At 34.5% G+C, this 12,075-nt stretch overlaps 1 protein-coding gene across 1 annotated transcript; it reads right to left on the bottom strand.

Annotated features, from left to right (window-relative positions):
* Positions 1 to 2,330: 2,330 nt before the first annotated feature.
* LOC128215183 (probable thiopurine S-methyltransferase) lies at positions 2,331 to 10,283 on the bottom strand. The gene is made up of 9 exons (XM_052921894.1): positions 10,235 to 10,283; positions 9,722 to 9,854; positions 8,644 to 8,736; positions 5,410 to 5,539; positions 4,709 to 4,764; positions 4,178 to 4,252; positions 3,155 to 3,240; positions 2,827 to 2,871; positions 2,331 to 2,631 (listed from the first exon to the last, which is right to left on the bottom strand). The coding sequence occupies exons 1-9, from the start codon at positions 10,281 to 10,283 to the stop codon at positions 2,519 to 2,521; spliced, it is 780 nt and encodes a 259-aa protein (XP_052777854.1). The 3' UTR covers positions 2,331 to 2,518.
* Between the last annotated feature and the right edge of the window lie 1,792 nt (positions 10,284 to 12,075).

The following is a 12,075-nucleotide window of genomic DNA, read 5'->3' as shown; positions in this document are numbered from 1 at the left end:
TTGTGTTCTGCAGTATTTAATACACACCATTGATATATTAGAGTTAGATTCTGCACAAATTGATTTTATCATATACAAAGCAACAGTGCATTCACAAATAACATTGTTATTATTTCACTATTTGGTATATATTTATATGTTTGTGTTATTATAATCTTGAAAAAAGATCTTGGAAGTGCAAAATGCTTCCAAAGTCAAATGCTAGCAACTCGTTCTGATATAAATCACTAGTAAGAAGACCGAGCATAACTAGACAATAAAATCAAAGTACTGAAGTAGTGGACGGCTCGCAAGATTGTCATGTTGTCTGGAGAGGCAGATTAAATGTTTCTATGGTATGGAGTATATTTTCCAAGCTTATTAAATGTCCCTTTTATAGACAGATGCATAGTTTGTGTACTTATACAAAATTTAAATATACCAATGGCTAGGAAAACAATCCTGTTTTAGTCTTATGTTATTTATCTTACCGAAAACGTAACTATATAGCTAGATTATTATCGCGAAAATTAAGTGGTTAACACGAAACAATTCGCGAACTTTATCAGGACCGTGAATTCGAACAGTCATTATTCCGTGAGTTACAGACTCAGACTAAGAAAAACACTATAAACTGCAAAGAATCATATAGAATTCAACAAATTCAATAATTAATGTTCAACTAGAAGGAAAGACTGTCTATTTATAGGTCATATAATAATTAAAATTATACCAGTACTGAGTAATCAACACCCAAAGTACCCCAAAATTACCTTCCATTGCTGAGCACCATGCGAAAAAAAATACTCGTAACGCATCTATACTTGTCGAGAGTGCAAGTTACCTAATGGTAGAGCTCACAGCCCCTCACCTAAAAAGTCACGTGTTCTTTCTCTATCTAAGTCACAAACATTGAGACCCAAAAATGGATCCCAGTACTGTTTTTTTACAAATAAAACGGACTCGATTACGATTCCTAAGTTCATATTTCGTCACAATCGAGCTAAAAAAAGTATAGATTAAACGATGCTAGGTGAACACAGGGCCCCTAGGCGGTCCATAATTTATTTATTTTAGATTCGCAACTGTGAGTTAAATTAGTTTCTGTATTAAGTTTGCTTTCAATAGAAGTTGCTTTTATACGTAGATACTAATTTAATTTAAAGGAACATGCGATAATTTGTTTATTCACGCTTCTGCATTCCATTGAAACACAAACTCACGAGTCACGATGTATACAAATTTATTCATGAACACATGATAGAAATTGCAAAGCAAAGTTAAAGCGAAACAATTAAGATGAAGACGATACACATGATATCCATTAGGTGAGTGTTGGTGATATGATATTATCACAGTTACAAGAGCTTTGTTGAAATACCACCATGGAAGTAAAAATAAAACAAAATACATTTTATGTACACATCTATTTACAATATCAAATCGTGATTATACAGTGCAGCTAAACTGTCATAAATTCTTAATTTTTAGTAATTGCTGTTAATATATAAAAATACTGCCCATAAAAGGATAGAAAAAGAAATATTATTTACAGATGCAATGATGTTTGCGATTTGTTAAATTGTAAACTGCACGGAAAGATATGCTTTTACATTTGCCTCCCCCTTTTTGGTTCCGTGTAATAAAGTTAAGACACCGAATTAAATATAGTTTGAAAAATAACATCTTTGGGTCTGAAAACAATCGTGACTGGCAAAATTTTGGGATACAGACCAAGTATTCCGATTGGCGTTCAACTCAGATGAAATCAACAAAAATCTTTATTATAACAATCAGATTGCAAACAGTTAAAATGAATTGCAAAAACACACACGATTAAAATACATATTTCAAAGACATTTCAATGGTTATCAAACAAGGAAACACATAAAACATGTGCCATTTTAAGTCAAACTGCGCAACATAAGCGCAGAATAATACAATTTTTATTCAAACGAAAAGACGGCTATTCTGTTTTTCAAATTTGAATACCATTATTTTTCAATCATTTTCTATTTTAGCAGTTCTGTAATTCTAGTGACTTGGACGTTAGTGCATTGTTTTAATATACATGTATACTGTATATCGGGGAGGGCTTTTTTAATAGTTGCTTTTAGGATTGACCATGTTGCTCTCTATATAATTTTGTAAGGTTGTGGTCCCGAAAGCTACGAGTGAAATATAAAAAATATCCAAAAACGTATACATAGCATGCATTCAATATGTTTCATATACCGTTCAGTGTAAATAAAGACTTGTTAACCTACACTTTTGGTGCCTTTTCACTTTTTTATATCGTCCAATCAAAAACAGTTATACTCATGCATTTAAACACCGCGTTCAATTTACATTATTTGATGCATTTGTTATGTTATTTAATATAATTATGTGTCTCGTTCAGAGGAAATAAAGAGCGTTTATGTCAAAACACATATTATACCACTACGCCGAAAAAGCGCCGTTATCATTGTCAAAACTCCCTTTTACCCCACCAATGCAAGACATGAAGTTATGAACTTTGTAGTACATTTTCTCGAAGCTATTTCTTTTCGAGCAGGTAAATATCTTCAATGAATGAGTCAATTCCCCATGCCTCTTGCCACTTTGTAAAAGCGTCCTCGGTATCAATCTTTTCCACTTTGCAAAGTTTCCCTGTAGGAAAAGACACAATGTTTACATGACTGAGACAAAATATGATATAGCAAATTATACTACAAAATAGAAAACGAACTATATAATTATGTATAAGTTCAATTATATTTCAATAACACGTAATTAAACGTTGAAATATACAAAATATATGATACATGTTTAAAGAATGCAGAATCTAAGTATACCGATACTTACCAAATGCCTGTTTGACATCGTTTTGATCACAGTTGAACGGAGGACCTGCAGAGTTAAGGTAAAGTCAAATATTGCATTATAATGGACGATGTATTTCAAAATCAGACCTCATGGGTCGTTGCCTGTGGCCCATTTAGTGGATTTGTTTTCACTAATTTGAGTTTAAAATTTATTTATGAGTTTCGAGCAAAACATATAATCTTGCTCAAACTATTTCCTAGTCTCTAAAATAGTTTGTAAGCATTCGAAATACAATTCTGATATGTCTATTTCAACATGTACACCATTGACTTATTTAAAATATGATAGAGCTAAAGGTTGAACGTACCCCCGAATACGCTGTTGTCCACTAGGAAGCAATCTAGCAGGTATCGACCGTCCTTCTTCATCAAGTCTGCCATCACCCGGGCGTACCTGGAGAATAGTATACGACAATATTATAGATGCCAATAACTGTTCATGTTAAAACTGATGAAATTTATACAACATCCCTCATCACGTCACGTTTGTATAAGGAGTAGGGACACTGCATGCGGGCTAACCGATGATTTTTGTGTTTTTCCATTAATGAACCATCCCTTGTTTCATGCCATAGATAGTAATTTGTTTATTTGAGTTTATCAACGTCTGCCAACGTCTATTGTATACATTCTTAAAGAAGTTATTTTTTAATTTTCGAATATGATGCAAAATTTGACATAAGACAGAAGTGACTGCGTGTTTGCAGTCAAATCCCGATATTGGACGAATTGAAGAAACAGAGTGAAGTACAAGAGATCCGTGTGCGATACCTAAGCTCTTTGCAAGGGACCTTTTGGTTTGTCAACGTGCTATGTCTAAAGCACCACTACGAGGGATACAACTTTCCTGCGTTGAACCATTACAGAGTACACCATTTTCCCGCTACTACCATTTTAAAGCCGAGCGCTAGAAGGGAACAACGGGTACCATATTTTAACGTCTTTCGGTTTGACGCGGCAGGGGTTTAAACTCCAACCTTCTGCACACGAAGCGAACGCTCTGCCACCGAGCTATCGGGGCGGTCATATAGGTCATATAGAGAACATAGTTCCGTTTATATTCATTACTAACGGAAAGCCATTGATCCAAGACGGGTCATGCGGTGATCTCATATTTTTCCATGTTGAGACATTAAATTATATCTTACCAAAATGGCGCCTATTTTCACATTCCGAAGAATAATTGAAACATTTCCCATAAGTTGATCAATGTAAACAGGTTGTCGACGTGATATATACGTCAGTTCTCACCTACTAACACCGTAACCTTTTAAGTTATAATATTCTTAAAATGATAAATGTATATACAAAACGTTAAAACTGGATTTTACCTAGTTCTGTCTTTCACCGGAAGTGCAACAAAACCGCCTCTGTCCCACATGCAGTCGAATTGTCCACAGAGTTTGCTGAAATTTCAATAAAGTCATATTTTTTTTCCTCTTAGGACATGTACTAACTTAATCACATGCTTTTTGATAAGGAAGCGTATGCGCAGTCGTGATCAGAATTCTAAACTTTGCTAGATTTTTGCAACATTGAGCAGAGTTTTCTTCAATGGAGTATGTTACGTTGATTGAGGGTAACTTCGACATAAAAGCATGTGTGATAAAAGAAATGCGCGGTATATTATACACAGTGTAATTAAAGTTAAAGATAACTTCAAGTCAACAAAGGAGGCGGTAAGGAATAGAGTTATATGGTAATGATACTAAGTACATGTTTCTTGATTTTACAAAAGTACGTCATTTATTTATGGGTGTGTACTGATATATATTATCAAAGTGGTGTATTATTATATGTCTTAATTGATATTTTGATACTGCACGGGGCATATGTTATATACTAAGATAACGTTGTACTACCTAGAAAGATCAAAGCAGTCACATCGGTATAGTTTTATTGGAGTACCATCCGTGGCCTGAAAAATAAAACAATCGTAATGCTTTTACTAGTACATAGTTCAATTTAAAGACGTTCGTAAAGACTAAGCTATTCACTTCATACTTAAACATTTTGACATGTTTCAAACGTCAAAAAGTAATGGGTTGTAAACGACCGGGGTTGTTTTGACACAAAAGCGACTGCACATAGTGATTATTTAATACTATCAACTTAGGCATCATACGTATTTGGACGTACTCCTTCTTCGGGAGTGGTCATGGTGTATGGGAAATGTTGTGCTCTGCAAGATACCTTCATGTGTAGTGTTATTTTCAAACGTAGATAACGCCATAGATAACTGATAACATTGTCTATGTCTATCTGAAACTTGCTTGTGCATGGTCTGATGTGTTCACTAAAGACCGGTACCATACAGAACGTTTTAACACATACTTCACACTATGATAAATATATAGAACACACGTTATACAAGATGACCTTAATCATTGCCTAATCGTGGTCTTTGTTGCGGACCGCAAAGAATAATACGTGTATGCATTTGTTTAAAACCTACGTCTTACATTTGCTAGAGGACGCTCGACAAAAGGGGAGGACTGGAATGGCGTATGTTGTGCCACTTAAGCAACTAAACATATACAGTATAATAGAAGCGTCTTTATACCTGATACAGGACGCCCTCTATCCCTGTAAGAGGGGTACTGGTGTAAGGAATGTTGTGTTCTTCGAAGAACTGCCTGCAGGCACTGTCTACAAATTCGTTACCAATGACCTCATGTCCCTCGTCCAACAACCTGTATAGTAAATTCCTGGCTAAAACAACCTGGGTAAATAAAGCATGTTTATTCTATGCTTTGCTTCTTTTTTCCATTTACCATTGACTAATACCTTCGACATGTTTATGATTGTAAGCCGGGCTCTTACTAAGGGCCGGTTTGGTTTTTTGACACTAGTTGTTATAACATAAGCATTGTATTACAACTGTGACCCCATTTCTTGGACATCGTTGCGAGTTGTTTTCGAAAACGTTCTGATTGCTAGATCATCGACAATTCCAAAAAAAATGTTTGTGTCCTGCAAAATGTTTATTTCCATCACTTCTTAAACAAATATAATGGAAAAAAATTCACCCAAATGTCATGGCCAGCATTGGTTGCCTATTTTATTTTTAACATTCTGTTTATATAAGTGATTTTAGGCTCGATCTTTAGCTCAAGACTTTTGTAATAGACCATAGAAATTCAACGGAGACCATGTGCAGTTGAACATCATATTAAAAAAATACATATTTCAATGAAAATCAATATGTGAAACATATCTGGAATTATGTTTGATTTACCAAAAAAGTTCATGTACGTGTATGTAATATGTTGCGTATACTAACAGTAAAACACACATAAAAACATAGATTTGAAAGGTGAAACTGGAAAACACATTGCGGTTCTGGGTTTGAACTCACTGGAACTATATTGCATAATAATTCTATAAATAAGATAATACATCGGAGAGAACTCAGATATACAATACACAATTTATTCAGTACATTTTTCTCCCATCTGCCTGCAATGCTCTAGCAGTGAAACTAGTTTAATGGTCGATATATACCCAGTAGCATCGTATGTTAGATGGAAGAACATAATTATATCCTTTATCATTATCAATTAATATATACTTCAGATTTGCAAACATGTATTGGCGTTCATACTCCAACTTCTTGGTAAGCTTAATCATGTTCAACTGTATTTCAATGTATGTGTGTGCAAGTTCAAAAAATATCCACACCTGCTTATATAAGTCATATGCTTATGAACACTTTTATGAGTTTTATTTCCATATAGTACTGTTACGGATAATTTGTATGTACATTTTAAAATAATTTGTTATACTCTCTTAGTTTAAGCTATGATCGGAATTAAATGAGTATATATAAACACACTTCAACTGTACTTACATTCTCTTAAATTTGAAGTTGATAGGCATAATAGAATAACAGACTAGTATGCAAGTTAAGTTTAATCTGAATACCACTTTTATGCTATTATGTACGTGCAATTATGCTGCTCATGATATACACCGAATCAATATAGTGGTTGGATTTGGTTGTGAGTGTGTTTTGAGTGGTGAGTGTGTGAGTCGGCGGGCGGGCAGATGTCGGCAGAGTGGGTGTCTGGACGGGCAGGTGTGAGAGCGAGCGAGCGAGTGCCATGCTATCATTCATATGATCTTTTTTAATATCACATAGAAAGAATCATCGATCAATCTGTACAGCACTATCCGTGCTTTGATTTGTAATGAAGGTGTGATCTTTTGTAGGGCTAGCGTACATGGTACACATTACCTTTCGCTGTTTGACAAAAACTGTACTGATACAAGTGAACCATTTTGCAACCACATTGCCTTAGTTACTTCAAAGTTATCATCATTTATTGAAAAGTAAGACATCATGATGTAGCTTTGAAGAAAAAAATCGAATTCAATAATTTTGAAACATACCAATTTTAACCAATTATTTTCTTGTCTACCAATTTCGATTTATTACACAATACATACAATGCTAGAGAGACTTACAGACTTAGCATATTTTCTAACACCAAATTAATTTATTCACCAGAATGACGATTAATGAGCCTAGGTGTGATTGGTACCAATGCTTTCAAAATCATAGCAGGGACGCAAGACACATTCCATGCTGTTGAAGGACTGAAGACTTACTAGTCATCGTGACAGGTGAATTTCATTCATGTCATTTCAGCAAATAGCACATCAGCCGTGCCGTAGGTAATCGTACACTGGGTAAAGACTTCCTTGGCTTCCGCAAACAAGTAATATTTTGCATTGAGGATCAGCCAAGGTAAACCGACCTTTCCCACTTATATCATTGTATATTGTTTATCTCTGGTTGAATGCGGAACAGCTCTAAGTGGCATTCAGTTGAATATAAAAAATGCACAGCATTTAGCCTTAACCATGTGAAGAAAACGTTGGTTGTTTACATTTGTATGAAGTGGGTGCATTTTTAAATATCTCAGTACTTAGTCGTACTGTGGTGTTCTGCAGGGATGTGCACTTAAGCCTTTCACATTATGTTACTCAAGGTGTACTTTAAAAATGAACTTACACATTCAGTGTTTACCATCTCATTTAGGCCCGAGTTTCCTACCCCCCTATGGTAGTTTATTACTATCCATTTTCTAAGAGAACTGTCTCATTAATACCCCAGCCGATTAAAATGTAAGAAAATAAACAAGAACGTTTTTTTACAAATATTTGAAGGCATAATCTAACTTAAGAAAGCTACCTAAATTAAAAATGTTTTACATCGTCCGCATGAAAAGGCCTACCGCCAAGGCCAAAATTTATTAGAGTATTAAAAAGGCATTGGTTTCAATAAATCAATCTGTGCGTAAGCATGCTATAAAAAGATTATACAAAATCTGTTTTAATCATGAATTACAAATTAGGTCTTTGAAGCAGAAAATACTACAGAATGATGTTTGCAATTTTCAAGATGACTTTGCTGTAAATGTTTGGTGCTGAAATCCTAAGATTCGCATAAAGCAAATCATTACAGGGAAATGATTATAAAAGATTACCTTTTGATGAACACAGGAGCATTTCAAACACTTTAGTTGTTATTATTAAATGCATTGTTGACACAAATGGGGAATTCTGAAACCTTGTCAGTGGTAGCAAAATAATAAAAATAAACCTAAGTATTTATGATGTACAATTTCACCGACTGTGTGTGTTGTTGTGGCAACAGGAACGCTAATATCGGTTTGTTTAATCACTGGATCCATTCATTTAGTTTATTTTTGCATTGCTCAAGTTTGAAAAACATTTTGTTTAGAATACATTATTCCACCAGATCAACGCAATATTCACTAAATATAGTTACCATTTCATGTCCAGTGTCTTTCCGCAGAGAGAAACAAAAACGGACGCTTTGTTCTTGCCTTTAGTCAGCCTTTCCATGTGTTTTTGCAGCATTCTGTAAATACAATGGAAACCATTCATAGCTTGGCTTTCATTTCTTACCAATAGCAGAGCTCGGAAATTTGCACAGGATTAAATCTGACCGTTGTTGTTTTAGATGGTTTATACCAATGCATCTGTTATTCAAGACAACCCATGTACATCAACGCTTTTAATGTCTGATGTAGGCATTTTGTATTACTGTTGTGCTTAATTTAATGAAACTTGCAGCCAGAAGTCTACTTGATTATCTGTAAGCTGCAAAATATAATGATGCTCTTGCTTAAAGAGCATTACAGTAATGGGAATTGGAGGGAAATAGAAGATGTAGTAGAATAACTTTTTAAATGGTTCAATGACATCTACATACGTGTTTTTAATAATAAGCTTTTAACTTTCAAACATAATATTCATCACACTGGATTTGTATTAGCTGTTATTTTCAACGTAAATGGAACGCACAATTCAACGAAAACGAAACAAATATCGGACAAAAAGTAAAAAAATAAGCTCTTGTGTACTGTTAACTTAATGTAATTTGTATGATTTTGTTTAATTATGAATTATTTTAATCAAACACCCAATTTGAAATAAACTCCAACAAACGGCAAGTGTTCTTTGCTTATAGCAAGCAAAACATAAATTAACCGAGATACGAAAATAAAGTTTGAGTTCCGAGAATATCTATAATTTATACATGATAGACTGATATATTTTTGGTTTATATTCTGAAAAAGTAAGACGAAGCGATGTATTGAATGGCGGAACGTGGATTTCAAACTATTATTGATATACAATTTATATGCATTGATGCAACTGTGTGTCGTTTGCTGAGATTGTTGTGTTAGTTCTGGTGCGATTTTATTTGACTTTTGAAATTTGTGCTACTAAACGAGATCAAAGAATGTCCGTACATACCAAAGTCCTGAGGGAAGTAAACAGCTCTTGGAACGCATAACACAAGTTTCTATTGCATGAAAACACCATGAAGATGAACTTACGGATGCACTTTGGGCATGTGGAACTTGGTTTGACCGAGGGACCAGCGATAGTCCCAGTCGTTCACTGACATGTTCGTCACATCCTCAAAATCTCCGAACTGGTTCAACTTCCGCTCAACCGCCTTACACCCGTCTGAAATTAAAAAAGCACATTTGTGTTACTGCAACAGGTTAATAAAATCTTATATACCGGAATCAGATCATAGCCTCAGATCAATTAGTGTTACCGTTGATACAACCAGTTTTGAATATTTACATAAGAAAAGTATTGCGATGTCTCCCATTCGTTCGAAATAAAAGGCTTGTGGTTGTTGTAAAACGTAATACTATATCCTTGCATACTGCTTTTGTTTTGCAATTAAATTGAAAAGGTTTTGGACGTCTATATCTCCTGTTATAGCCATGACGCACCATCACTCATTTGCTTCACTTTTGGGTATTTGCAGCAAATTAGAGGTGTCTCGTAGCATCCGTTTTGATGTGATTTACAGCAAGCTTAGTGGTGTATCGCACCGTCCATTTTGTGGTCGTTTACAGCAAGTTTGATGGTGAGTCGCACCATTCGTCTTTGTGGTCATTTACAACAAGTGTGTTGGTGTGTCGTACAATCCGTTTCGGCATTACATTTTAAAGGTCTAATTTTATGGCCTTTACTAAGCACTTTTATTCATTTCATACATTTGCAACTTTTTGGATGTTAACTAGGTAGATTTAAGGAAAAGATAATCAATGTGGAAAATTCTGACCTTTGACATAACGCTTCACCGCTTTTTTAACATTTTGCAGTCACCAGCATTAGGTGATGCATGGTACACGGTAGTAAAAACTGATGGATGTGTAAAGGTAGAATTAGCAATTGTTTTAATAATGTTTGTTCATTGTCATCAAAATCTGCAATAAAAGGTAATTTCGTGTCAATTCATCTTTGTGTTAGCCAGAGTTTGTGGCATATCACAAAGTCTAGTTAATTCAGTAACATTTACAAAAAGACATTGGCTTTATCCCTGTAAAATTCTTTGTACTCATCTTTGTGTTTATTGGAAGATAAACGAAAAATTTCTTCCATGATATGTTGTACCAACATTCAAAAGATTACTCAGCAGTTATCGAAATGTATGTGATAAAAAAAGGGAAAGTGCTAGAAATCACAATGGTATATCATCCGCTTTGATCAACCTTGTATTAGTCGGTGAAATTACAACGCTAGAAATCGAAATGGTGTATCGTCCGTTTTGCTAACCTTATATTCGTCGGGACAAGTAACTAACATCTATACATTCCTATTGGCAATACCATTGAATGTTGATGCCTGGCCACTCATGTCATTTAGGTATCATTTGACAGGTTATTGCTTATATATGTGTACTATATAATCATTATGATGAAGTATACATTTTAGAACTATTTACGGCAGTTTGTATTTTTCGTTCCTTATTTTAACTGAAATAGGAAGTGAAATGACAAATTGTTTAACCTTTCACGGCCGGATAAGCGTGTTTGTAATACATTTATCGTTATACTAATGTAGTTTAATCATAAAAACTTAATGATGACGGGAAGTAGACTATGAAGATACAGCATGGGGTATACATTTAACTCGTGTTATTGTATATTACATACAATATGGGGTATACATTTAACTCGTGTAATTGTATATTACATCTACAAACATAACGCGATATTACACGAGCGCCTCTGCAAAATGACAAATGTTTAAAATAACACCTCAAGAATACAATACAGAATCAATTACAAACTTTAATATTTCCATACTTCTATCTTAGAATATGTTTGTCTTAAAGGAAATGGTTGATTCATATGGTGGTAATAAAAACTGACCATCGAATAACCCACACAGACGTACTTCATCACAAGATATATGTGTTCGTTAAACGTATACATCGCGTATTTAAATGCAAACGTCACGACTGAAGTAGCAACGCTTAATGGAAAGCTAAGGTCATGTCGTCACGAGTCATACGATATATATACGAATATTTTATACATACCTTATAAGGGGTTGCATTTTTAAATGCATGCGTAATGGATAAAGACAAACGTTCGGTGCTCCAGAAGTGAACGTGTTTGTGTTTGTCGTATGATGAACGTATGACTTATAAAATATTTACCAGCGGTTGCTTTTTTTGACGAACTTTCGGTGCTCCAGATGTGAACGTATATGTGTCTGTCGTATGGCGAACTCCAAAAAATGAATTTGCCAATTAATTTTCTACAAATTTTAGTACACCAGTATAAGTGAACGTATATTGGTTTATGGAATGGCCGTAGATATACGTGTGGCTTTTATGACATTGGTCTGCTTTGTTGGAATGTTGTATGGTTGTCTTAGGTAA

This window comes from Mya arenaria, chromosome 13 (genome assembly GCF_026914265.1).
Source record: "Mya arenaria isolate MELC-2E11 chromosome 13, ASM2691426v1".
Lineage (NCBI taxonomy): Eukaryota > Metazoa > Mollusca > Bivalvia > Myida > Myidae > Mya > Mya arenaria.
Note: the sequence above shows the minus strand (reverse complement) of the source record. Positions and strands in the feature narration are given on the sequence as shown.

Bases quoted from the DNA above. Each gene is read 5' to 3' on its own strand.
- LOC128215183 (XM_052921894.1), bottom strand. From the start codon at position 10,283: ATGGTGCGACTCACCATCAAACTTGCTGTAAACGACCACAAAATGGAC. The intron at 5,540-8,643 runs GTAACTATATTT...TTTACTATACAG, and splicing joins AAGACACTGGACATGAAATG to GTTGTTGGACGAGGGACATG. The intron at 4,253-4,708 runs GTAGTACAACGT...TTGAAATTTCAG, and splicing joins GACTGCTTTGATCTTTCTAG to CAAACTCTGTGGACAATTCG.